The 27883-nt window shown below is 43.0% G+C and overlaps 1 protein-coding gene and 1 pseudogene across 5 annotated transcripts in view; one reads left to right on the top strand and one right to left on the bottom strand.

Moving 5' to 3' along the window:
* Window positions 1–17108, bottom strand: part of LOC118358653 (sec1 family domain-containing protein 2-like) — a 38497-nt pseudogene extending 21389 nt beyond the window's left edge.
* Window positions 17109–17679: 571 nt separating this feature from the next.
* Window positions 17680–27883, top strand: part of LOC118359036 (pre-mRNA 3'-end-processing factor FIP1-like) — a 38768-nt gene continuing 28564 nt past the window's right edge. For 2 of the 5 annotated variants that reach the window (XM_035737207.2, XM_035737204.2), the window contains exons 1-9: window positions 17680–18053; window positions 18389–18428; window positions 19485–19539; window positions 19746–19852; window positions 22860–22921; window positions 23343–23453; window positions 23597–23724; window positions 25322–25425; window positions 27265–27367. In XM_035737207.2, the coding sequence (XP_035593100.1) occupies window positions 17987–18053; window positions 18389–18428; window positions 19485–19539; window positions 19746–19852; window positions 22860–22921; window positions 23343–23453; window positions 23597–23724; window positions 25322–25425; window positions 27265–27367 (777 nt within the window). In that variant the 5' untranslated portion in view covers window positions 17680–17986. The remainder of the gene's footprint in view (window positions 18054–18388; window positions 18429–19484; window positions 19540–19745; window positions 19853–22859; window positions 22922–23342; window positions 23454–23596; window positions 23725–25321; window positions 25426–27264; window positions 27368–27883) is intronic. The other 3 variants (XM_035737205.2, XM_035737209.2, XM_035737208.2) reach the window with 3 other exon arrangements.

Raw genomic sequence — 27883 nt, 5'->3', positions numbered from 1 at the left:
AACAATGTGTGGGTGTGTCTACATGTGTGTGTGTGTCTCCAAACTAAATTCCACCAGATGTGTAATGAATGTTATGCCATTAAGAGATAGGCATGAGTTAACGTATCCACACACAAACAATGCACGCAACGCGCACACACACACACACACACACACACACACACACACACACACACACACACACACACACACACACACACCTATTTACTATTCAATTCAAGGGGCTTTATTGGAATGGGAAACATATGTTAACATTGCCAAAGCAAGTGAAGTAGATAATGTACAAAAGTGAAATAAACAATAAAAATGAACAGTAAACATTACACTCACAGAAGTTCCAAAAGAATAAAGACATTACAAATGTCATATTATGTATATATACAGTGCTGTAACGATGTGCAAATGGTTAAAGTACAAAAGGGAAAATAAATCAACATAAATATGGGTTGTATTTCAGAAATTAGGTCGATTTCAAACAGTTTCCACGGCCTGTTTGTAGAATAACTTTAGTCCTAATCAAAGTCTCTATCAAATGGAATGGACCCCAAAACCAGATTCTGGCTCCACCCACCCAGCACACATACGAACACAAAACAGAAACCTAGCAATAAAACCATTGACAGGAAGGCACAGCCTCTTAGCAGGACAGGATCTCCTTCTAAAAGTCTGTAGTGAGTAGAGGATAAATGATTCACTTGACCAGAGAGACTACTCAAAAAGTCAGGCAACAGCTCTGCACCCCCAGTTAGCCAAGTACATCAAATACAGAATGAAATACAATCAGGACATGCCTCAAAAGAGAAGCAGAGCAGCGGATGCAGAAGTTATCAGGTTAGCATTTGGCAAATCTAATCATTGACAGCCTTTGCTATTGGAAGTTGTATTAGATACTGTTGTCAGTCACACAGCCAGAGGATGCAGTTAGCAGCCAAAAGATGAGCAACAAGCTAACAAACTAATTTGCTCGCGAAGAGCCAGCCACAGACCTTGACCATTCCGCAGCGAGTGGAGTGTGTCTTTCTGTGCCCAGTGTGCGTTACTGGGGAAGTGTTACACAGAGAGAAGAACGCTGTGTATTTCCTGTCAACACACCCAGAATACCACAGGACATCAGGCCTCTCTGGTCTGGTGTCTCTGTCCTGGCAGGAGAGACCACAAACTGGATTCATAACAGAACCAGAGGGGAAAGAGAGAGGGGGCAGAGCAGAAGAGGAACGGTTCAAATGGATATTAAAAGGGAGGAAGATGGAGACGTCAATAAGAGGAATCCAAGTAGAGTGAATCTGCTTATCTCTTCCGTCCCTCCCTCCTCATGTGTCATGTTAGCTTACTCCACTTCAAACGCTGGCTGGCAGCAGGGGCTCTTTGAAGGGCTAGCACCAGGGAGGAAGGAGAGGGAGGAGACATCTAGAGGGTGATGAAAAGAGTAGTCTTTTGAAATATACTTTCATAACAAATCAGCCCTGAGATTTAATCTAACAAATCACAGCGCAGATGGAGAATCATCTACCAATCAGTGTTTTATCACTCAAAAATATTTTTTTAGGAGCCTCTATAAACTCAAATAATTGACGACAATATTTTGTATTATTTCAGAGATACGTCTTTTATAACCGGTCTTATGATTTCAGTCTTCAAAAGAAATTGTTGGCTTAGAAGGGCTGGGAACAAAACAGAACAGTCCGAGCAGCTGATAAATAACTCTGTTCTGGTTAGAGGAATCTACTGGAAGAATGACAAGAGACTCAAGGCCTCACAATGGGATGTCCTAATCGTCTTCTACACAACAGTGGTAGCAGAGGAGAAAAAGTGAGGAGGAAGACATTGAATAAATGGATGGAGAGCTCACAGCTGTATCACGATACAAGCTGGGACAGGTGTTTCCCTCCAAATGTCTTATCAGATTCAGGACATGATAGTGCTGTTTTCTGAGGGGGCACTTCCTCTTCCTGTGACATATGAGAGAACCAACCCTCCACCTCCTTCTGCTCTGCTCTGCTCCAACTCTGTTCTATTTCTGACCACTACACTGGCCACTTGTTACAGGACTGGCCTCTGTCAGCTCTATATCACTGGGAGAAGGAGATACTCCTCGTCTCTCATTCTTAAGATAGGAAATGAAGCGCAGGTAAGATTTGGAGTCCAATAGGGTGGAGCACAATTGGACCAGTGTTGTCCGGGTTAGGCCGTCATTGCAAATAAGAATTTGTTCTTAACTGACATGCCTAGTTAAATAAAGGTTAAATAAAAAAAGATGTCTGGGCCCTCCAGCACACGTGGTAGGAGATACACGCCAATCATCGATTTCAACATACCTATGAGAGTCTCCTCTGTAGTCGTGTTATGTTGCATGCTAACTATTAGCCAGCCCCAAACTGGATTAGTGAGCTCCCTATAGCTGGCCCTGACCCAGCTCTATGAGTTTTAGGGGATCATATGTGGAGCAGGGTTAAAAATCAGGCCTGTAGGGACAGCAGGAAGACCCCCTCCAGAGACTCTTTCTCACTACAATCCAGTGGTCAACATTGCTTCGGCTTCTCCTCCTCATATAGCTTGCTGCTCAAATAAATCCACAACACTTGCAAGAATAATAACACACCCGTAGGAAAATAAGCCTTGCCGGGTGTGTGTGATGGAGCTGAACAATATAGTTTTGACAGGCTCAGAAGTAGCAAAGATGTCACTATAGGAAACCCAGATGATGGGTGTGGCCAGATGATGGGTGTAGCCTTTTAACTCACAGTGGGGTAAGCTATACAGGCCATAGCCATGTCTCTCCTTTCATTATTCTTTGTTCTTCCTCTCCACACACTTTCCTATCCCTGTTCTTCCTTACTCTCTTCCCATGTCTTTCACATGCAGCTGCCACAGAAATAATTGTGTGTTTTCTTTCTTTTCACTCTCTTCGTTCCCAGCCCGTACAGAAATAGGTGTGTTTTCCCTCTTTCCTGTTGGCAGGCAGAGTCTGGTCTGCTGGTCTAGAGATGAGGAGGTGGCAGACTCATTGTGTTTTCTCACGGCAGGGTGCGGTTGGGTGCTTTTTTTCTGAGGCTTGTCTCAAGGCTCGGCAGCACTTGGACCAGAACCAGAACATCTTGGCCACCCGCACAGACCTCTCCCTCTACCCGCCTGTCTGCCCACCACAGGACCAGGGTCCAGGTTACCAAGTTAGTGGTTGATGGTTTCAGTCTGAGACAGTCGGGGGAAATATAGCTCCCTGGGCCAAGAGAGTTCATATGTCCCATAGAGGATCAAAGAGCATCAACGTGAATACCAGCCAAGCACAGCACATTACACAGGGTGGCCTGGAGGGTACCTCACCTCTCACACGAATGCACGCACAGTTGCACACGCACAAATCTCACACACTGTCATCATCACACACTCTCGGGTCATTCCACCTTAAAAAGCACAAGAAAGAGTTTTGGGCTTGTAGGAAAAATCTTCATGTGAGAATTGTACGATAATGATAGACCTCTCAGCGAGCTGTCATTTGTTGGACTATTCAAAGATTTGGGTTGAAGCATTCGGTTGCTTAGAGAAGGACAAAGTTAATTGCTTTCATGAAGGACTGGCTTGACTTGTGAGGATGATCACACCATTTATTTTCATCATGCTTAAAAGCTTTTGGTTTTCTACCCAAAGTAAGTAAGAAAATGTTGTGATCCATTTAATAAACACAAAAGACCAGCAAAATGGATAAAAGGTTAACAATAGCAGGAACAGCGGCATCTAGTGTGCAAAACCTGGTACTTCCACACTAATTGATTGTGAAAATGCAAGAGACTTTAATGGCTAATTTCTCTGAATGGGATGGGGACGACAATCACCAGATTTACAGGGAATAGATTACATAGGATGAAGAAGCGATACTCCAAGGATGAAGAAGCATTACTCCAATACTGAAGCTCCATACTACTTGTCAGACATAGAACTCAGGCTAGGGTTAGGGTTGAGATTTCATGTCAGACTCTCCCAATTGTAGTACTGCCTGGAGGTATCACACTGCGCTGCTCGTTCACACTGCTCGTTCACGCTGCTCATTGGGGTAAGTGTTTTGGCTCACTGCCCTGCAATTTACTGCTTGTTTCTACAGCACCAACTTGCAAGTTGGTAAACTCCCGCATGTATAGTGTATGTGCAGCCAGGATCCATACAGTGAGCAAGTCCTCCGCTTTCTCTGTTTTCCGTACTGATGTGTGACTCCGGTGTGTGTTTCTTGTTTGGGCTGTATTTACGAACTCACTGGAGCTCATAGCCCACTAGTAAATCCCTGACAAGAAGAGAGACAGGGAAGCCCAGCTAGCCTAGCTAGCCTGTAGTTTCAAATGGAGGTAGCTAACGGACGTTTTCAACGCTGCAGGATCTGTGTTTATTTTGCTCTATTCTGGACTTTCAATGTAGCAACTGTTGGCTTGCAGAGGACTACAGGGGCAAAGTGGCTACTCTTAGCAAACAAGTATAGAATTTACGGATGGATGACTTAGTGGATGTTCCTATTCTTGACCCTACCAACCAGCCATGAAGGCATCGTCAGTCGCCGTGGAAGTTGAAAGCAGCAGCCTTTGGCAATAGGGGCCTCGCTTGCTGTGGTAAGCCTGGACTGGACACAGACTTCTTCACTGGGGCCTTGCGCTTCGTGATCGGATTCGGAGGTACCTGCATCTTCAGTGCTCGCCCCTGATAGGGCCATGATGATGTATGCGATTCCGGGCCCTGGCTCGAGTCCATCAGGCTCCACCTCCCATCGGTCCTCGAGGGACCTCCTAAACCACTTGAGGCAAGAAAATGCAGGATCTCCTCAACCATTTCACCAGCCATCATCATCGGCAGGGCCTAATATTGTGTATAAGAGGTCATACAGTAGGAATCACTACCAAACAAATTGTATGTTGAAGATGTAAACAATATTTGCTGGTATGTGGTATGTAACCAGGAGCAATCAGACGCTGCACTTGACACATTTATGAAATTGCTTATTCCAGTTGCTAATAAGCATGCAGCCATTAAATTACTGTAAACTGTTCAATCCCTGTGGATTGATGAGGAATTTAAAAATTGTATGGTTGAGAGGGATAAGGGAATATGAATGGCAAATAAGTCTGGCTGCACATCCGATTGGCAAATGTAATGCAAATAGAGATATTGGGACTAAACTTAACAAAAAGAAGAAGATACTGTACTATGAAACAAAGATAAATGATATAAAGAATGATAGTTAAAAGCTTTGGAGCACCTTAAATAACATTTTGGGGAAAAGGGCAAATTTGGCTTAATTGTTCTTTGAATCAGATTGCTCATTCATCCCAAAACACCACTGATATTGCCAACTACTTTAATGACATGCCACCCACAAATTCTGAACCCACTGTCTACCTCCATGACCAAATTATGATAGACAAGCATTGTAATTTTGAATTCCATAAAGTAAGTGTGGAAGAGGTGAAAGAAGTATTGTTGTGTATCAACAATGGCAAGGCACCTGGGTCGGACAACATGGATGGAAAATGACGGAGGATGATAGTGGAAGATATTGCCACTCCCATTTGCCATCTCTTCAAACTAAGCCTACAGGAATTGTGTTCCCTCAGGCCTGGAGGGAAGCACAAGTCATTCCGCTACCCGAGAACATCAAAGCACCCTTTACTGGCTCAAACAGCCGACCAATAAGCCTGTTAATAAACCCTTAGTCAATTTTAGGGAAAAAGTGTGTTTGACCATATACAATGCTATTTCACAGCAAACAAATTAAGAACAGCTTTTCAGTATGCTAATAGGGAAGGCCATTAAACATATAGGGCACTTACACAAATGACTAATGATTGGCTAAGAGAAATTGATAATAAAATATAAAATGGTTCGACTTCAGTGCAACTTTTGACATTATCGATCATAATCTGCTGCTGAAAAAACGTATGTGTTAGGGCTTCACATCCCCTTCTATATTGTGGATCGACATTTACCTGCCTAACAGAACACAGAGGGTGTTATTTCTTTCTTATTTTTTTACCTTTATTTAACTGGGCAAGTCAGTTAAGAACAAATTCTTATTTTCAATGACGGCCTAGGAACAGTGGGTTTAACTGCCTTGTTCAGGGGCATAACAACAGATTTTTTCGATCAAGCAACCTTTCGGTTACTTGTCCAACGCTCTAACCACTAGTCTACCTGCCGCTGCGCCCTTTAATGGAAGCCTCTCCAACATAGTCCTGGTAGTCAGGCATTCCCCAGGGTAGGTGTCTAGGACCCTTACTTTTTTCAATCTTTACTAATGACCTGCCACTGTTTGAGTAAAGTCTGTGTGTCTATTGGCATCTATTGTATGCCGATGGCTCAACACTACACAGGTCAACTACCGCAGCAAGTGAAATCACTGCAAGACATAACAAAGCGCTGCAGTCAGTTTCAGAATGGGTGGCAAGAAAGAAGTTAGTTCTAAATATTTAGAAAACTAAAAGAATTGTATTTGGAACAAATAATTCACTAAATCTCAACTAAATCTTGAAATGAATAATGTGGAAATTGAGTAAATTGAGGGCACTAAACTGCTTGGAGTAACACTGGATTGTAAACTGTCATGGTCAAAACATATTGATGCAACAGTAGTTAAAAATTGGAGGAGGGTTGTCCATAATAAAGTGTTGCTCTGCCTTCTTAACAACAAGGCAGTTCCTACAGACACTAGTTTTGTCGCACCTGGACTACTGTCTTGTGGGCAGGTGCCACAAAGAGGGACTTGGGAAAATTACAATAGGCCCAGAACAGGGCAGCACGGCTGGCCCTTAAATGTACACAGAGAGCTAATATTAATAATATGCATGTCAACCTCTCCTGGCTCAAAGTAGAGGAGGGATTGACTTCATCACTACTTGTATTTGTGAGAAGTATTGACATGTTGAATAAACCGAGCTGTCTGTTTAAACTACTAGCGCACAGGTCAAACACACATACATGCCCCACAGGACATGCCACCAGAGGTCTCTTCACAGTTCCAAAGTCCAGAACAGACGATGGGAGGGGCAGATTACTACATAGAGCCATTACATGGAACTCTAATCCACATCAAGTAAATTCATGCAAGCATTAAAATCGGATTTAAAAAAAATACAGAACAACAGGCAGGGACTGTGGAGAGACACACACACAGGTACAGACAGACACATACACACGATAACCTACACCCTATACACACATGTACACATGGATGTTGTGTTGTAGATGTGGTAGTAGAGTAGTGGCCTAAGGGCACATAGTTAATGTGGTGTGAAATGTAATGTTTTTAATAGTATATAACTGCCTCCATTTTGCTGGACCCCAGGAAGAAGCTAATGGCAGCAGCTAATGGGGATCCATAATACATACAGATACAAATAGAGAACTGATACTGTGTACTGGTTGTTGGGGTGGGATTGGCGTGGCTGTGGGTGTTCCGTGGGTGGCATTTGAATATGTATTGGATTCGTCATGTAGGTCAAAAACAAAGGTCAAAAACAAAGGACACATTTGCAACAGATCAAATAAGGGGGAGATTGCATTTCAACTTAAAAAATGATGTAAGCACATAATAGGAAGAAGTTTGTTTCATGGTACTATATTGAATATTATACAAATCCTAAACATTTAAAAGGGCCAATTTGGATGCAATAAACTTAGCTTAATTTTTCAGCGCTCAAATAAAATGTTTTTTTTTTTTTAAATGTTGCAGGAATGCTAATCTTATCTGTTTCTAACTACAGAAACTTCTGAACAATCTGTGATGGTGGGCATCATGGCTTGCAGAAGTTACGTGGAAATACCCTCTCAAAATCACCACATTCAGCCTACTCTCATCAACAAACAAAGGAACTTTAATACCTAGCAAACCTAAATGCATACATGTGTAGGCACACATACACGGAGTGTAGAAAACATTAGGAACACATGCTCTTTCCATGACAGACTGACCAGGTGAAAGCTATGATCCCTTATTGATGTCCCTTGTTAAATCCACTTCAAATCAGTGTAGATGAAGGGGAGGAGACAGAATGTTTAACCCTTCAGACATACACAGTGTGAAGGTGAATGAGCAAAACAAACAATTTGCTGTGTGTATCAAGAATGGTCCACCACCCAAAGGACATCCAGCCAACTTGACACAACTGTGGAAATCATTGAAGTCAACATGGGCCAGCATCCCTGTGGAACGCTTTTGACACCTTGTAGAGGCTGCATCACATCCGGCTGTGTAAGGGAGTCCCATAGGGCGGCGCACAATTGGCCGAGTGTCGTCCTGGTTTGACCGGGGTAGGCCGTCATTGTAAATGAGAATTTGTTCTTAACTGACTTAGACTCCATGCCCTGACGAATTGAGACTGTTCTGAGGGCAAAAGTGGCTGCAACTCAATGGTAGGAAGGTGTGCCTAAACTTGCAGACTGTAGAGAGAATCTGGGCTCCCTTTGGTATGAGCAGGAAAAACACAGTTAGAGCCCAGGCTGGTGTTGAAGGTACACTCACACCAGGTCATGAAACATCATACTAATTGCACAGCAAAGTGTGGGGTCCGTTTTGGAAGCTAAAATCAACGACCACCCACAGCAGCCTTAAACATAGTGATGTAAAAAAAAAATTCCTGAATTACGAAAGTGAAATATCAAGCAATAAAATAGCATTTTAGGCCCCAACCTACTGTTTAAAGCTTTTAAAACCGGGCTCATAATAAAGCCAAACAAAACACACTCTGGGAGGAACTTCATAATACAGCCAATCATACTGTGTAGCCTGGCTGGGCCACATAACCAACTAAGCATAAGAATTAATATGGTACCGTATCATATGAACAAGTATACACAGCCAAACTATTAAGACTTGATCCCAAACCTTCCGTCAATTAATCAAAACAGGTGCAGCCCATTCCAACTTTAGACCAACAGATTTTTACTTCACTCCATAGTGTACAAATGTTCTATGAGTGTGTAAAATGGGTCAGGAGCTCCAGGTGCGTTACTTTTTTGTGTCTGGGCTGCGCTTCAATCTCCTAAACAGCTGTGATAAGAGTCAACTGGCCCATCTGCTCTGAGATAGGGAAGGCAATAACGAGCCTGCTGGCCCACATCACACACTCACCCCCTAAAGGCACCAAAGCCCCCGGCTGGAAGATCATCCTATTATTGCTATCTGCACTCCACTCCACTCTGTGTGTGTGTGTGTGTGTGTGTGTGTGTGTGTGTGTGTGTGTGTGTGTGAGAGAGATAGCTGATCCCATCCTCACCGACTGCTCTCTGCGATAAGACATTTGGCTCCGAGGCACTCTGATGACAGTCTGAATGTAGATAAAGTGATAGCAAGGGATATGATACTATCTAATACCTTCTAACACCCCCTAAGGTCTGCTGCCCAATCCAGTTCAACACCTTGCAGCCTGATGGCGCTGGAGATGGCTGCCGTTTTACGGTCTCCTAACCAATTGTACTATTGTGTGTTTTTTCGCGTTATTTGTAACTTATTTTGTACAGAATGTTTCTGCCACTGTCTCTTATGACCGAAAATAGCTTTTAGATATCAGGACAGAGATTACTCACCCCGTACTGGAATAATATTTTTTCTTTTAACAAGGTGGACGCGAAGCATTTCCCTCTGACACCCGAAGAGGCCCTCATCCCAGTCATTCGCAGGAGAAAGAGGCGGAGATATCGGGGACGTAGGTCTGGGTACGGTAAGGATTAGACGGCGAGTGGGTAACCTACCTTTACTGTCGGTCCTATTAGCCAATGTACAATCATTGGATAACAAAATAAAATAACTAAAAAGCACGTATATTCTACAAACGGGACATTAAAAACTGTAATATCTTATGTTTCACAGAGTCGTGGCTGAACGACGACATGAATAACATATAGCTGGCGGGTTGTAAGCTTTTTCGGCAGGATAGAACAGTGGCCTCTGGTAGGACAAGGGGTGGTAGTCTATGAATATTTGAAAACAATAGCTGGTGCACGAAATCTAAGGAAGTCTCAAGGTTTTGCTCGCCTAGAGAGAGTATCACATGATAAACTGTAGACCACACTATCTATCAAAGAGAGTTTTCATCTATATTCTTCGTAGCTGTCTATTTACCACCACAAACCAATGCTGGCACTAAGACCGCAGACAATGAGCTGAATGAACACTTGTTTTAACTTAATATAATACATCAATAAAAAAACAATTTAGCATCAAATAAATAATGAAACATGTTCAATTTGGTTTAAATAATGCAAAAACAAAGTGGTGGAGAAGTAAAAGTGCAATATGTTCCATGTAAAAACGCTAACATTTGAGTTCCTTGCTCAGAACATGAGAACATATGAAAGTTGGTTGTTCCTTTTAACATGAGACTTCAATATTCCAAGGCAAGAGGTTTTAGGTTGCAGTTAAAGTAGTATTTATAGGACTATTTCTCTCTGTACCATTTGTATTTCATATACCTTTGACTATTGGATGTTCTTATAGGCACTTTAGTATTGCCAGTGTAACAGTATAGCTTCCGTCCCTCTCCTCGCCCCTACCTGGGCTCGAACCAGGAACACATCGACAACAGTCACACTCGAAACAGCGTTACCCATCGCTCCACAAAAGCCGCGGCCCTTGCAGAGCAAGGGGAATAACATTTACATTACATTTACATTTAAGTCATTTAGCAGACGCTCTTATCCAGAGCGACTTACAAATTGGTGCATTCACCTTATGACATCCAGTGGAACAGCCACTTTACAATAGTGCATCTAAATCTTTTAAGGGGGTGAGAAGGATTACTTTATCCTATCCTAGGTATTCCTTAAAGAGGTGGGGTTTCAGGTGTCTCCGGAAGGTGGTGATTGACTCCGCTGTCCTGGCGTCGTGAGGGAGTTTGTTCCACCATTGGGGGCCAGAGCAGCGAACAGTTTTGACTGGGCTGAGCGGGAACTGTACTTCCTCAGTGGTAGGGAGGCGAGCAGGCCAGAGGTGGATGAACACAGTGCCCTTGTTTGGGTGTAGGGCCTAATCAGAGCCTGGAGGTACTGAGGTGCCGTTCCCCTCACAGCTCCGTAGGCAAGCACCATGGTCTTGTAGCGGATGCGAGCTTCAACTGGAAGCCAGTGGAGAGAGCGGAGGAGCGGGGTGACGTGAGAGAACTTGGGAAGGTTGAACACCAGACGGGCTGCGGCGTTCTGGATGAGTTGTAGGGGTTTAATGGCACAGGCAGGGAGCCCAGCCAACAGCGAGTTGCAGTAATCCAGACAGGAGATGACAAGTGCCTGGATTAGGACCTGCGCCGCTTCCTGTGTGAGGCAGGGTCGTACTCTGCGGATGTTGTAGAGCATGAACCTACAGGAACGGGCCACCGCCTTGATGTTAGTTGAGAACGACAGGGTGTTGTCCAGGATCACACCAAGGTTCTTAGCGCTCTGGGAAGAGGACACAATGGAGTTGTCAACCGTGATGGCGAGATCATGGAACGGGCAGTCCTTCCCGGGAGGAAGAGCAGCTCCGTCTTGCAGAGGTTCAGCTTGAGGTGGTGATCCGTCATCCACACTGATATGTCTGCCAGACATGCAGAGATGCGATTCGCCACCTGGTCATCAGAAGGGGAAAGGAGAAGATTAATTGTGTGTCGTCTGCATTGCAATGATAGGAGAGACCATGTGAGGTTATGACAGAGCCAAGTGACTTGGTGTATAGCGAGAATAGGAGAGGGCCTAGAACAGAGCCCTGGGGGACACCAGTGGTGAGAGCGAGTGGTGAGGAGACAGATTCTCGCCACGCCACCTGGTAGGAGCGACCTGTCAGGTAGGACGCAATCCAAGCGTGGGCCGCGCCGGAGATGCCCAACTCGGAGAGGGTGGAGAGGAGGATCTGATGGTTCACAGTATCGAAGGCAGCCGATAGGTCTAGAAGGATGAGAGCAGAGGAGAGAGAGTTAGCTTTAGCAGTGCGGAGCGCCTCCGTGATACAGAGAAGAGCAGTCTCAGTTGAATGACTAGTCTTGAAACCTGACTGATTTGGATCAAGAAGGTCATTCTGAGAGAGATAGCGGGAGAGCTGGCCAAGGACGGCACGTTCAAGAGTTTTGGAGAGAAAAGAAAGAAGGGATACTGGTCTGTAGTTGTTGACATCGGAGGGATCGAGTGTAGGTTTTTTCAGAAGGGTGCAACTCTCGCTCTCTTGAAGACGGAAGGGACGTAGCCAGCGGTCAGGGATGAGTTGATGAGCGAGGTGAGGTAAGGGAGAAGGTCTCCGGAAATGATCTGGAGAAGAGAGGAGGGGATAGGGTCAAGCGGGCAGGTTGTTGGGCGGCAGGCCGTCATCCCAGTCACCTTCCCTTTTCCCATCCTCCTAAGAGCGCTCTCAACCTCTTCTAGTGAGATCTGGGCCTCCATCAGTTCTCTAATGTCCTCCGGCAACCGCCTGGACAAGTGTTCTAAAACACATTTCCCTGCTCTACATCTATTTCACTTTCCTTAAATAAACCTTGTAAATGATCAGTTGTCACCCTGACCATATCCTCTTGTTCTCTAACTATACTACCATTTTCTTCCCTAACACCATGCATTACCTTCCTACTCTGTCTGGCCCTAACCAACTTAAAGAACATAGCAGAACAAGTCTCATTATGTTCTAGAAAGCCACTATGCGCACGCTCCAGGAAAGCTCGAGCCTTCCGCTCCTGCAACTCCCTGAGCTGCGCCTTTAGGGTTGGGATCTCTCCCAGTCAAACGACCCACCGAGGTTGCCTGCTTCGTATTCGAGTTCAATTAACCTTTGGATACGATCCACCTCCCTCCTCTCCTCCCTTTTTTTTCCTCTTGCAATACCCTATTTTAAAAGCCCTAATCCTCACCTTAACTAATTCCCACCACTCTAACACCCCTTGCACATGGACCGGAGGCCTTCAAGCCTCCAAAAGAAACCATAAAACCCGTCAACAAAGGCCTGCTCCTCCAGCACATCCCGATCTAGCTTCCAGTACCCCTACCAAAGAGGCAGACTGGCGACCCCACCTGCAGGAGCACCCCGCCGTGATCCGAAGAGAAACAGGCAACAGCCGCCCAGACAACTTACCCAAAGACCTGGGTACAAAAATATAGTCAAGTCTCCGCTCAACCCCCTGGAGTTGCGCCATGTAGGACTGTCCATTTTCGGAGTAGTGTGCAGACCACCATCTACCAGACCATGGCAAGCCATTAGCCCGGCAATGGCGCCTGCACTGCTATCCCCCTCTTACTAAATCTGTATTAAAATCCCCCTATCACTAATTTCCTATTTGTGACACACAGGGGCGTCAGACAGTCCACCATCTCCCTCCTGTCTGCCACCACCTGTGACCCATACACCACCACTAATCTAAATTTACAATCCCTTATCGTGACATCCACCCCTATAACCCTCCCTGCATTACCACAAAAGAATCCTCCACTTTTACCTCCCTGTGCCCACACAAAATCCCTACCCCGATGAGTGCACCCCCAATACCCCGAACCGACTCCCCCTTGTCCCACTCCCTCTTAAACCTACTAACATCCCCTCCATCCCTCAGGTGAACCTCCTGTAAAAAACAAAAATCAAACCCCACACCCTCCAAATAACTAAAAACCGCCCTCCTCTTAACAAAATCCCTTAAACCCCTTACATTTAAACTAACAAAAATAACTACGCCAAGTCCCAGAGCGAGTGACGTTTGAAACGCTATTAGCCCCGCTAACTAGCTAGCCATTTCACATCGGTTACACCAGCAATTAGGCTGATAGGCTTGAAGTCATAAACAGCGCTATGCTTGCGAAGAGCTGCTGGCAAAACGCACAAAAGTGCTGTTTGAATGAATGCTTACGAGCCTGTTGCTGCCTACCATCGCTCAGTCAGACTGCTCTGTCAAATCATAGACTTAATTATAACACACAGAAATACGAGCCTTTGGTCATTAATATGGTCCAATCCGGAAACTATCATTTCGAAAACAAAACGTTTATTATTTCAGTGAAATACGGAACCGTTCGGTATTTTATCTAACGGATGGCATCCCTAAGTCTAAATATTCTTGTTACATTGTACAACCTTCAATGTTAAGTCATAATTACGTACATTTCTGTCAAATTAGTTCGCAATGAGCCAGGCTGCCAAAACTGTTGCATATACCCTGACTCTGCGTGCAATGAACGCAAGATAAGTGACACAATTTCACCTGGTTAATATTGCCTGCTAACCTGTATTTCTTTTAGCTAAATATGCAGGTTTAAAAATATATACTTCTGTGTATTGATTTTAAGAAAGGCATTGGTGTTTATGGTTAGGTACAGTCATCCAACGATTGTGTTTTTTCCGCAAATGCGCTTTTGTTAAATCATCCCCCAGCGTTGCATTGATTATATGCAACGTAGGACACGCTAGATAAACTAGTAATATCATCAACCATGTGTAGTTATAACTAGTGATTATGATTGATTGTTTTTTTTATAAGATAAGTTTAATGCTAGCTAGCAACTTACATTGGCTTCTACTGCATTAGCATAACAGACAGGCTCCTCGTGGAGTGCAATGAGAGGCAGGTGGTTACAGCGTTGGACTAGTTAACCGTAAGGTTGCAAGATTGAATCCCAGAGCCGACAAGGTAAAAATCTGTTGTTCTGCCCCTGAACAAGGAAGTTAACCCACCGTTCCTAGGCCGTCATTGAAAATAAGAATGTGTTCTTAACATACTTGCCTAGTTAAATAAAATAAAAATATTTGTAAAAATGTTTTAAAAATCGGCACCCAAAAATACAGATTTCCGATTGTTATGAAAACTTGAAATCGGCCCAAATTAATCGGCCATTCCGATTAACTGGTCAACCTCTAAGCTCGTCGGATGTGGCAGGGCTTGCAAACTATTACAGACTACAAAGGGAAGCACAGCTGCAAGCTGCCCCATGACACAATATTTTTAATGGGTCCTCAGATCCTCAAAAGTTTCTACAGCTGCACCATCGAGAGCATCCTGAATGGTTGCATCACTGCCTGGTATGGCAACTGCACGGCCTCTGACCACAAGGCACTAAAGAGGGTAGCGCGTATGGCCCAGTACATCACTGGGGCCAAGCTTCCTGCCTTCAAGGACCTCTATACCAGACGGCAATTGCTAACTAGCGCTAGCGCAATGACTAGAAGTACATGGTAACTGCTAGCATGCTAGTAGATACCATAGACTTTTAATTATTGCGCTAACGCTAGTTAGCATTGGCTTGTAAAACTTACTTCCTTCACACTGGGTGCAGAGACATAAAAAAAGTGTCCATCTGACACTAGGGAAGTAGATAAAGGGCTTCATTGCCAATCTCCCGAAGTATCCCTCTAATGTCAGTCATGTGTTCCCCCATAAATGTAGGGTTAAGGGGGGAGAGGGAGAGATTATGAAAGAGAGAGATAATGACTGACCCAAGACTCAGAGAACAATATTAGAGAGAAAGAGAGAGGGGAAGAGAGATTCAGCACAACAAGCAACACTGTTTTCATGCTTGTGGGCCAAGAGCAATTAACCTCAACATTAGAAACCTTGTTATACAGTAGACATGATAAATTAGAGCTTGGGTCATAAACATCACAGCAAAATTACAGTCAGACTAACCTACAACCCTGGACAAAGGAAATTAAATGGACAGAAATGTCACCAAATCAAACAAAATTCAGCTTAAAATGATGAGAAAGTAAGAACAGATAGAGCAGCATAATGACTACTGATCAGAGGTGACCTAAGTGAGAAAACATACAGAACCCATTCTCTAGTGTTCGCCTTTTCTATATCCCCTGTGCCAACATTAACCATAATGAATGTAGGCACATTAAACAACAACCCTCTTTAAATACAAAAAAAAGTGAACTATCTAACTGAATCATGTGAAATTTGACTTTTCAACAGTATTGCAATATTTTGCCTACAACTGTTCCAGCACAGATTTACTCACTGGGTCTGTGCCAGGCAGCCTGGAGCCAGGGTAGGTTGGGAGTCTGGGATGTGCTGCAGGTTAATGAGCTCCAGCATGTCCACCTGAACATCAGTGGTGTGTCCTGGCAGAGGTTGCAGCACGGTCAAGATCTTCTCCATCAGGCTGTCACCATGGTGACAAGCAGCCCCTGAGGACAAGGACAAACAGAGAAATGTAAACCAACAACATAGTCCAAGTAAACATAAACTCCTGTGTAAGTGGAATAGAATAGGGACTACGGAAGTGTCAATAAAATACCCTTTCTGTTGGGAAGGGAGATGCAGCAAGATTATGTCATTGAGATGTGGGGAAAGTGTGCATGTGTGTTTGACTCTGCTGCAGCTTGACATGTTTATGGACATCAGACATTGTACAAGACCGTGACATGCACCTGTTAGACCCAGTGTCCTGTCGATGAAGACGATGGATGCTTTATTGGTGGCAGTCTTTCTGCTGCTTTTTGCTTGAGAATGGTTGGCCAGTTCCCCAGCGATAAGACGGCTCATTGGACCCACTGCAAAGTTCTCCTGCCGGGTGCTGGTGGACTCAAACATGGAATTAACCGCAAAGGCCAGGGTTTTAATTTCAATCTGCAACTCCGGAGTAAGAGACTGCATGTCAAAATCAGTCAAACTGACAAACCTCTTCTCTGTTCGCTTTATTTTGATGGTCTAGAGGTCCTGTGGCAACAGCGGGAACAGGTGCACGAAGATTGGCGTGAGAAGAAGCTGTGGTGACACCTGAGCGAAGACCACAGGCGCATGTATAACTTCAGCGGTGTAGTTCATGTCTCCCATCCACTCGCTCAGCTTCTCTTCAAACTGCTCGAACACAGGGTTCCCCTCTAATTCAGCAGTGACATTGTTAGCGAGGAGTTGTATAGAGTGGTCTACAGTGGTGAAAACAACACAATACTGAAAGTGACTGAGTCCAATAATGTATTTGATAATGTCAGCTGTCCTCCCCTTCAGCAGAGTGCTCACCACAAACACAGCCTTTGGTTCGTTTTCATCACCGGCTTCGAAGCTTGAAAACTCTTTTAAATTACGAGCCCCAGCCTCAAATACACTTGTAGCTCCACCGTTCCAATGAAGACTCTCAGCACACTTGTCGTCCATGAAAACAACAGCTTTCTTTACCTTTGACAACACTTTGTTTTATACCGACCAAAAATACAATATTTCTATAAAATTGTCAGGAAAAGATATTTCAAAACAACAACACAAACACATGTGAGTCTCTCAACAGTGATGTGGCGTTCCACGTCGCGACAGATATACGTCATCATGCAGCTGCTGCGCCGGTTTCATGTACGAATCTGCTGCATTTGCTACTTCTAACCCCCTAGCATATGTTATCATTGTCTATTTGTGTACTTATTGTATGTATCCAGACTATTCTACATTATTAAAAAAAAATATATATATATATATATATTTGTTTTTTTTTGTGCTATTTCTTACAAAACTGAAAGCAAACTAATTTGAGTTTCCTCATCATAGCTATATACTATCCACACTACACAAAAATACATACATTTTTTGAATAAATTGAAAAAAATAAACCATACAAAAAATAAAGGTATGCTTGTCATGAGTTCAGAAACAAAGCAAGCTTGTTTGACCCTAGGAAATACTGTACAACTTTATATACTTTCAGAAATTGATACATTGTCTCATCTAGAGACATACTGACCAATGGTAGAGTCCTGTTTCTTCCGACGTACGTTTACGTCGTGTATAGAAAGGTCCCTATAGAAACGTGTGTGGGTAAAGTAAACTGTCACTTTTTTTTTACCATTAGGGTTTATTTTACGCATGCTACCGAATACCGATAAGCTGACACACCGTCCTATTCCGTTATTATTATTTTTTAAATCCCCGTTTTATGTAACAGTTTGACATTTGAATACCTGTTCTGTAAAACCTCAAGTTTGGCGAAATAACTGGATTTTCAATTCGTTGCCAGTTGTTGTATTTGATAGAATATCTGTCAAGTTGTGATTCACAGCAGAAGTGACTGGGTTTGGGTAGACATGTCCGCAGAAATGGACAAAACAACTGATGCAAGCGGGGGCGATGAAGAAGAATGGTTATATGGAGGTATGCTAGTCAAAACAGATTTGATGACACTATCTAGCGCATAAATAGTAAGAGTTTGTCCACTGTTCTGTGTTTGGCAAACTTGAAAGTACGTGAGCTAAACAGTTATGTTAGCAAGAAAGCTAACCACAACACCAGAAACAACACGTGCACCAGCTTACCACGTTGACATCGCAACAGCTGTTGGGGATGCTTTTTTCTCTCTCTTGCTAAGCAGAAGGAATTATTGAGTTCTGGCATTTACAGTAGACATTTGGAGACTGTCATTTTGTCTGTTTAGGTTTTGAAGTGTGTGTGTATGATGCAAACATGCTGATGTTTCTTTTCTGTGATAGATGAGATTGAGGAGAAGGCAGAGGAAGAGGCACCTAATAGGTAAGTGACAGGTAAAACACCCACTGTTAAACTGTCTGTTTTACATAGCAGACAGTCACCTGGCTGTCTGTCCTATTCTGACCACTTGCCTAGATCTCAAATATGTACTGAGCGTTCCTGCAAACCAGACCTACACCAGACTACACTGTTAAATTGTTCCTTTTGTAAAATACCTATGCCCACATAAATTAGGTGTGTATATTCTTGCAGCATAATACAAATGCTGGGGACACATGATTTATTTATACCCATCTTACACACTTTTTTGTGGCACTTACACAAATGACACCTGTTCAGCTTTCTGCACGAATATACTAGTCACGTGTCTATGTTATGCTGTTTGAGATTCACAACGTATAGCCACACGATTCACTCTTAGTCAGTTTGTACTGGTTCTGCAAATCTGTTTTATTACATTCTCCAGCATCATCTCCCCTGTTTGCACTAATGATTCTTGTGTTCAAAACCATTTTGATCGTGAGTGATAATTTACAACAGTAAGCAGTGAACTGATTTGAAATAAGATGGGCTAGCAGCAGCTTCATGCCCCATTAGGACCAATTTTGCTTTATTAATGAAGTGTTCAGATTGAATGCACTTTTCACTGCTCAATAATGACTGAGTGATATCATAATCGTTGTCTCTGGGTTGGGTGTGTTTGACGCCACTGTGTGCGCAACGCCTGAAATGTGCGGCCTGTCAAGTGGCGTGTGTGTGTGTGTCACGCAACATGCCATGGGGAGCATGTTATCTAAATGATATCACATCTATCAAGCTCTGGTTCACTTAAAGAAATGATGAAGAGAGTTGATCCTTTTCAGAATCAAACATGGTCCAGCAGCTCAAAAAGAGACTTGCGTCACGTTAGGGATTCTTCAGGCAATAGGCTGTCATTTTACATGTATCCCTTTACAAGGACATGTATTTAGTCTGCAGACAAGTGATATCCCTGTTTGAAAATATCTTAACTTTCCCCTTATTGTCTATTCTTCAAATGTTACAAAAGTCTCCGTTTAAGTAGACGTTGTGGTCCTAGTGATGTTGTTTTTTTCACAGTGCAAAGGCCCAGCCGACTGCTGAAGAGGTCCATGAGAATGGAGTAGTGAAGCAGGTACCTACTGCTTAGGGTTATGGAGGAGTCAACCTGGGATAAACAACACCCTTCTGAACCTGACTCACCTGTTGAAATGGCAATCCATCATGGAATTCCCTCAGAACCAAACTTTCTACTTGGAATATTCCTCTTTAACTGTGTGTGTGATTCATATAAACATGCTTTTATGAATGTATATTGTCTTTGTGTTTCTCTAATGTCAGGATACAGGCCAGGAAGATGAAGAAAGTGACAGTGACAGTGAGGATGATGATGACGTGTGTGTAACCATTGGCGATATAAAGACCGGAGGCTCGTCTCAGCCTTTCAAGTGAGTATCTAGACAATAGCAAGGTGTTAATCTATTAGATGTAAGGTCCCCTTTTTTGACCTGCTTGGTTCTTGTACCGGTTCCCACCAACATTTTCACTTATAAATCGATCTGTGGATACCGTAGATCGAAATGGCTTGCTTTGACCGATAGCCCTGGTTCCCTCGGACACAATAGGATTTCTGAGCCTGTGTGACGTAGGATATGAAATCTGAAACCACTTGAAGCTGGGATGTCCCTCCTACTGTTTAATTCGCTCTTCCAACTGTCCAACTGTCAACACCTGGCTATTTCCTATATTACAGCCACGGACAAAGCACATGCCTTCAATCGCAGCAGGAGAGAGAGGTTTCATCACTGTAGCACATTCAGAGATTGATTTATAGCCATTAAAAATCACTTTCTGTTTGTCATAGATGGACAAGATTAATATGAGATGAAAGGCGAGATCATAACGAGTTCAGGAAGCCAAGCTAGATCTCCGTGAGACGTTCACAGCAACGTGGGCAGACGTTTTGATCAAGAGAGTCCTTCAGAAAATATGCAAATGTTCTCTAAAACTAAACATACATATATGTATTTTACAGTTCTAAGGAAGGTGTAATTGTATAATTTGATTATGCTATATTTAGAAAGCATATACAGTTGAAGTCGGAAGTTTTACATACACTTAGGTTGGAGTCATTAAAACTAATTTTTCAACCACTCCACACATTTCTTGTGAACAACTATAGTTTTGGCAAGTCTGTTAGGACATCTACTTTGTGAATGACACAAGTCATTTTTCCAAGAATTGTTTACAGACACGGTGATTTATAAGTGAAATAATCTATCACAATTCCAGTGGGTCAGAAGTTTACATACACTGAGTTGACTGTGCCTTTAAACCGCTTGGAAAATTCCAGAAAATGATGTCATGGCTTTAGAAGCTTCTGATAGGCTAATTGACATCATTTGAGTCAATTGGAGATGTACCTGTGGATGTATTTCAAGGCCTACTTTCAAACTCAGTTCCTCTTTGCTTGACATCATGGGGAAATCAAAAGAAATCAGCCAAGACCTCAGGGAGAAAAAAGTGTAGACCTCCACAAGTGTGATTCATCTTCGGGAGCAATTTCCAAATGTCTGAAGGTAACACGTTCATCTGTACAAACAATAGTACTAAAGTATAAACACCATGGGACCACACAGCTGTCACACCACTCAGGAAGGAGACAAGTTCTGTCTCCTAGAGATGAACATACTTTGGTGTGAAAAGTGCAAATCAATCCCAAAACAACAGCAGTGGAAACGGGTACAAAAGTATCTATATCCACAATAAAAAGAGTCCTATATCGACACAACCTGAAAGGCCGCTCAGCAAGGAAGAAGCCACTGCTCCAAAACTGCCATTAAAAAGACAGACTACGGTTTGCAACTGCACATGGGGACAAAGATCATACCTTTTGGAGAAATGTCCTCTGGTCTGATGAAACAAAAATATAACTGTTTAGTCATAATGACGATCATTTTGTTTCGAGGAAAAGGGGGAGGCTTGCAAGCCGAAGAACACCATCCCAACCGTGAAGCACGGGGGTGGCAACATCATGAGAAAGGAAAATTATCTGGATATATTGAAGCAACATCTCAAGACATCAGTCAGAAAGTTAAAGCTTGGTCTCAAATGGATCTTCCAAATGGACAATAACCCCAAAAATACTTCCAAAGTTATGGTGAAATGGCTTAAGAACAACAAAGTCAAGGTATTGGAGTGGCCATCACAAAGCTCTGACCTCAATCCTATAGAAAATTTGTGGGCAGAACTGAAAAAGTGTGTGAGCAAGGAGGCCTACAAACCTGACTCTGTTACACCAGCTCTGTCAGGAGGAATGGGCCAAAATTCACCCAACTTATTGTGGGAAGCTTGTGGAAGGCTACCTGAAACATCTGACCCAATTTAAGTAATTTAAAGGCAATGCTACCAAATACTAATTGAGAGTATGTCAACTGGGAATGTGATGAAAGAAATAAACTGAAATACATTATTCTCTCTACTATTATTGTGACATTTCACATTCTTGAAATAAAGTGGTGATCCTAACTGACCTAAGACGGGGCATTTTTACTAGGATTAAATGTCAGGAATTGTGAAACTGAGTTTTTAAATGTATTTGGCTACGGTGTGTATAAACTTCTGACTTCAACTTTAAGTCATTTCAAGCCTTATTCGTACAGTTTTGTTTAATAGGAAATACATCATGTAAAGTATTTTATATTTTCATCATATTTGTACTGTACTCCAGCTTGTGTCCTCAGTAGTAACTACACCTCAACAATTTAACAATTTTTACCAGAAAGGTTTTAACCTTTCTTTAAGTATACAGCATTACTAGTTATTGTTTATGGCCCTCTCATGATAAATCATTACTTTTGGGGATTACGTAGATTACATGTCTGATTACTTTAGTTACATTTAACTGGTTTAAAATGCAACGGTGTGTTACTGTCCTGCAATCTGGATTAGTTTTGATGCTCCAACTTGAGTTGAAAAGAGCATAATATATTAGACCCTGTACATTTTAGGTGGAAAAACCTTTTGTGGAACGCTTTTTTTCACCTGGCTGTCAGCGCAACTAACATCTATTGCTGTTGCCTCTCCTTTGTCACGTCATTTTATGAGTCCTGATTATGATTCTATGTTACAGTATGCATCTTTGGCAGCATTTTATCTCACCACCCATGTCACTTTCAGCGGTCTTCAAAGCACAGTCTCCCGCATGAGTCACGGGCAGTGTTTACACAGGCAGCCCAATTCAGATTTTTTCTTTCAATAATAGTTTTTTTGACCAATCAGTTCAGCTCTGAAAAAGAGATGTGAAAAAATCTCATGTGATTGGTCAAAAGAACAATTAGTGGAACCAATGAGTTGGGCTGCCTGTGTAAGCGCAGCATGTCTCTGTGTGTGTCCCCTTCTTGTGGTGGTGATTTGTGTGTTTTGTTTAGTTTTTTTCCTCCTTTCATTGTGTAGTGCTTTTGGATCCACACCGGTTAATCTCAACATTAAGGCTGCAGGGAGAACACATGCGTCAGGTAAACACCCCTCATCTATTCCTGACTTCTGACCTTAGAAGTGAGTGTACAAAACTTTAGGATCACCAGCTCTTTCCATAACAGACTGACCAGGTGAATGCTATGATCCCTTATTGATGTCACTTGTTAAATCCATTTCAATCACTGTAGATGAAAGGAAGGAGACAGGTTAAAGAATGATTTTAAGCTTTGAGACAATTGAGACATGGATTGTGTATGTGTGCCTTTCAGATGGTGAATGGGCAAGACAAAATGTTTAAGTCCATTTGAACGGGTTATGGTAGCAGGTGCCAGGCGCACCGGTTTGAGTGTGAATTATGGTCACTGCATGCGTAGGAACTCATCCACACCCACATTCATGGTAGTGGTAAGAGTGTGAAGTGAATGTATCATTGACTGTGTCCTGTCGTTTCCGGTGCAGTTGGCCCCAAAGCCAAAGGAGTGGACCTGGATGCACTGGGCAGTGTTAACGGAATCCCTGTGTTGGAGGTCGACATTGAGTCTTTTGAAGAAAAGCCGTGGAGAAAGCCTGGTAAGGGGGGTGTGTGTTGGTTGGTGTGAGGTTTGGTGTGAGGTTATGTCTTTGTGCGTGTTCTGTGCAGGTGTGAACTCCGGTCTGGCTGATGACTGGTCTGTGATGCGGTCTGTTCAGCTTTCAGTTATGTTTGTGTTTAGGTTCGGACCTCTCAGACTACTTTAACTATGGCTTTAACGAGGACACCTGGAAGACCTACTGTGAGAAACAGAGGAGACTACGCATGGGGTATGAGGGCATGAACCATGCTTCAGCCACTAAAATCATGGTAAGACATTACTTTTGAACATGCAGTGCCTTCAGAAAGTATTCACACCCCTTGGCTTTTTCCAAATAAATTTTGTGTTACAGCTGGAATTTAAAATGGACACACAGTCTATACACGATACCCCATAATGCCAAAGTGGAATTATGTTTTTAGAAATGTTTACAAATAAATGTAAAATTAAAAGCTGAAATGTCTTGAGTCAATAAGTATTCAACCCTTTTTTGTAATGGCAAACTAAAATAAGTTCAGGAGTAAAAAAGTCATATAATAAGTTGGAAGCTCATGTTGTGTTCAATAATAGTCTCCTACATGTTTTTTAAAAGACTACCCCATCGCTGTACCCCACACATACAATTATCTGTAAGATCCCTCAGTCGGGCAGTGAATTTCAAGTACAGGTTCAACCACAAAGACCAGGGAGGTTTTCCAATGCTGCGCAAAGAAGGGCACCTATTGTTAGATGGGTCAAATAAAATAAAAAAGCTGACATTGATTTTCCCTTTGAGCATAGTGCCGTTATTAATTACACTTTGGATGGTGTATCAATACACTCAGTTGCAGGAGAGGAAGGAAACTGCTCAGGGATTTCACAATTTAGGCCAATGGTGAATTTAAAACAGTTACTGAGTTTAATGGCTTTCATAGGAGTCTGAGGATGGATCAACAACATTGTAGTTACTCCACAATACTAGCATAAATGACTGAGTGAAAAGAAGGAAGCCTGTAAAGAATAAGAGAAATTCCAAAGCAAATAATGCAAAACATTTGGCAAATAAATGTTACTTTTTGTCCTGAATACAGAGCATTATGTTTGGGGTAAATCCGACACAATACGTCACTGAGTATCACTCTTCATATTTTCAAGCATGGTGGTGGCTGCATCATGTTATGGGTATGCTTGTCATCGACAAGGACTAGGGAGATTTTTGGGGGGATAAAAAAAATATGAAATAGACTAAGCACAGGCAAAACCTTAGAGGAAAACAGTCTGCTTGGTTCAGTCTGCTTTCCAGCAGACACTGGGTGACAAATTCACCTTTCAGCAGGACAATTACCTTACACACAAGGTCAAATATACACTGGAATTTCTTATCAAGACGACATTGAATGTTCCGAAGTGGCCTAGTTTTGACTTAAATCGTCTTGGAAATCTATGGCAAGACTTGAAAAAGGCCATGTCTAGCAATGATCAACAACCAACTTGACATAGTTTTAATATATTGTTTTATAATGCGCAAATATTATAAAATTGAGGTGTGCTATGTTCTTAGACTTACCCAGAAAGACTCACAGCTGTAATCGCTGCCGATGGTGATTTTAACATCTATTGACAGGGTTGAATATTTATCTAATCAAGATATATTAGTGGTTTATTTTCTATTAATAAAATAAATTATACAATTCAATCCATTTAATCCCACTTTGTAACACAGCAACATGTGGAAAAAGCCAAGGGGTGTGAACACTTTCTGAAGGCACTGTATATATAATATTACAGATTATCACAGTATAAGTGCAAGAATTGTTCCCATTTTAAGAAACATTCTCAGGCTTTGACATTGTTGAGGCTGTGTGAGTGAGTTGCTCTTCCTCTTAGGTCCACCAGGGACGTTCAGCCCATGGCGATAGGGATGGGGCCCTTTCCTGCTTTAGGTCTGACTATTCCTCCCCCAGCAACCACTACAATTCAGGCTCCTCCAGGTAGGTACCCCGGTCGATCACTGCCACACTTCACTGGTCAGTGTCACCTGGACCCCATCAAGGTGGTCAATTTGTTTATATATATATTTTTTTATTTCACCTTGATTTAACCAGGTAGGCCAGTTGAGAACAAGTTCTCATTTACAACTGCGACCTGGCAGTCAATGAGTCAAGTTTGTATTGGTCAGTGGTACCTGTGTCTGAGGTAATGTTCTTACCAAACACAATGTTACATCCTGAAATGTTACAAGTCATGGAAGGTATGCTAAGTCACTTAACTATTAAGTGGTTTGAAATAAAGGTAGAGGTGCTGCGAGCGTTGCTTAGTTAAAGTGCTCTGTTCCCTCTCTAATGAAATCCTGATGTGCACCACCTCCCGTCACGTTCCTGTTAACGGCCACCTGTGAAGCGTTGTTTAGCTTTGGGGCAGGCTGAGCCCTGCAGGGGGGGGGGGCTTCTTTTACCGTGTGAAGACAGAGGCCATGGAATTTGACTGCTCAATTACAGCGGCCAATCATTTACGGGCTTGGGCCCGTAGTAGCAGGCATTAGCATACTGTTACTAAATACTCCTCCTCTCAGCCCCATGGGCTCATTCTGGTTCCACTCAGGGACCAGGTGCTCTACGCCTCAAGGAGGAGTGATGGACTTTTTCAAACACACACCCGCCCCTCCTCTCCTTCCCTTTCTCTCGCCCTCTCTCACTCTAGCTGTCTCTCTCTCTTTCACACGTTCTTTCACTCTAGCTGTCCTCTCTTTCACACACGCTCTCTCATTCTAGCTCTGGCTCTTTCCCTCGCCCCTCAGCTATCCTCTCGCTCACTTCCTTCCTCCAATCCTGTCTATTGTGAGTTTTAGCATGGCTCATGTCAGGTTGGTCCAGATGACAGACAGGGGGACAAAGGTGACTAAGATGGGCCCCTTAATTAAAGGTCTGTCTCTATATAAGGCCCCCTCCTCCTCCTTGCTCCCTCAGCAAGGTTCCCCCAGTGGAGGTCATATGATTCTGAGCATTATTCAGCCAGGGGGAAAGCAGGAAGTCAGAGTATGACAAATGCACACGGCATTGTGCAAAGGATAAAGTGTTAAACGAGGTCCCACACTACACTACAGACCATCTCTCTCACTCTATTGAGCTGTGAGAACGCTGGCAGCTCCAGAAGGGCGAAAGTGGAAACTTGATGCTTGGTTGAAGGAGCACGTATTGTATTCTTTCCACATTCTCTAGATGACTATGTCCAGACTAAGGGAGGCTGTTGGTGGAATGGGGTTATTGTAGACCTTTCTTGTTACATAAAACTGTCATTTTAAGTTGCGATGTGTGTGTCAGCTTCCGGGGCTAAGCTGCTTTGTTTTCTATTTATCTGATATTCTGGTGTTTTTAGAGGCCAGAGAGAGGGGGCATTAGTGAGCCTGTAGCTCTTAGCATCACATCGGGCTGCTGCTTGATGCAGTTTTTAATGCTTCCCTCTTGTAATGCTTACTTTAGATTAAGTCCTAGTGACAGAAAGGGGTTAGTGTCCCATCTGTGTTTGGGGACGGGGGTTGTTTTGGGGAAGTGTTAGCAGAGTGCAGTGAGAGGATGACCCAGATAAGGTCATGAATTAATGGACCTGGAGGATGGTGATGGGGTCACAGGCATTATATAAGTCTTCTACATTTGTAGTTTATGAAATTTGAAGGCAAAAGGCCATACCCAGGTCACATCCTGAAATGTATCTGCATTTTATAACTTGACAAAAACAAGAGATATGACTAAATATGCTTACTTGTTATACATGCTCCATGCACAGATACCAGTTGTATTCTGTATGTTTACTCTGTGTTCTGCGCTGGTCAGTAGAAAGCAGAGCGGCACCATTGATGTTATTGGGGGACAAACTGGTACCATCAGCCGGGTAGAGGGACGAAGACGTCACAATATAGAAGGAAATAACATCCAGGTAATGTGTGTCTGTTTTAATGTGATATTCTAAAATACATCCTGGGTGTTTCTCAATATGCATACTACCGTGCGCCGCACTCTCCTGCTCAAGTCCATTCTCCGAGGGCGTTCTCTTGAGTACCTTCTTGTGAGGACAAGTGTGGAGAAAACATAAAATATTGATTTGAGAAGCACTCTCACTTCCCCCTACTGTATTACCTCACCCGGCACCTCCCCATTCATTGAACCTTCTTCCAGCCAGGACAATGGCAATAGAGACCAAACAAGTTTATACACTAAGCAAATGTTTTACTTCATACTTATGAGCTAGCTGTATGGGAATCGTAATCATCTAGCTAGCCAGCTAGTTTAACAGGTAAAAACGACGGAAAAACAAGTGTTATGCTAGGTATATGGCTAGCTGTCTATTTGTGGGTAGATGGCTACTAATTCTAAGTTGTTAGCCATGTTACATTTCTATGTGCTTTGACAGTGGGTATTGTAGGCAGGTAAACTGGCCACAAATGGACACGGT

The sequence above is a fragment of the Oncorhynchus keta genome, chromosome 26, assembly GCF_023373465.1.
Source record: "Oncorhynchus keta strain PuntledgeMale-10-30-2019 chromosome 26, Oket_V2, whole genome shotgun sequence".
Lineage (NCBI taxonomy): Eukaryota > Metazoa > Chordata > Actinopteri > Salmoniformes > Salmonidae > Oncorhynchus > Oncorhynchus keta.
Note: the sequence above shows the minus strand (reverse complement) of the source record. Positions and strands in the feature narration are given on the sequence as shown.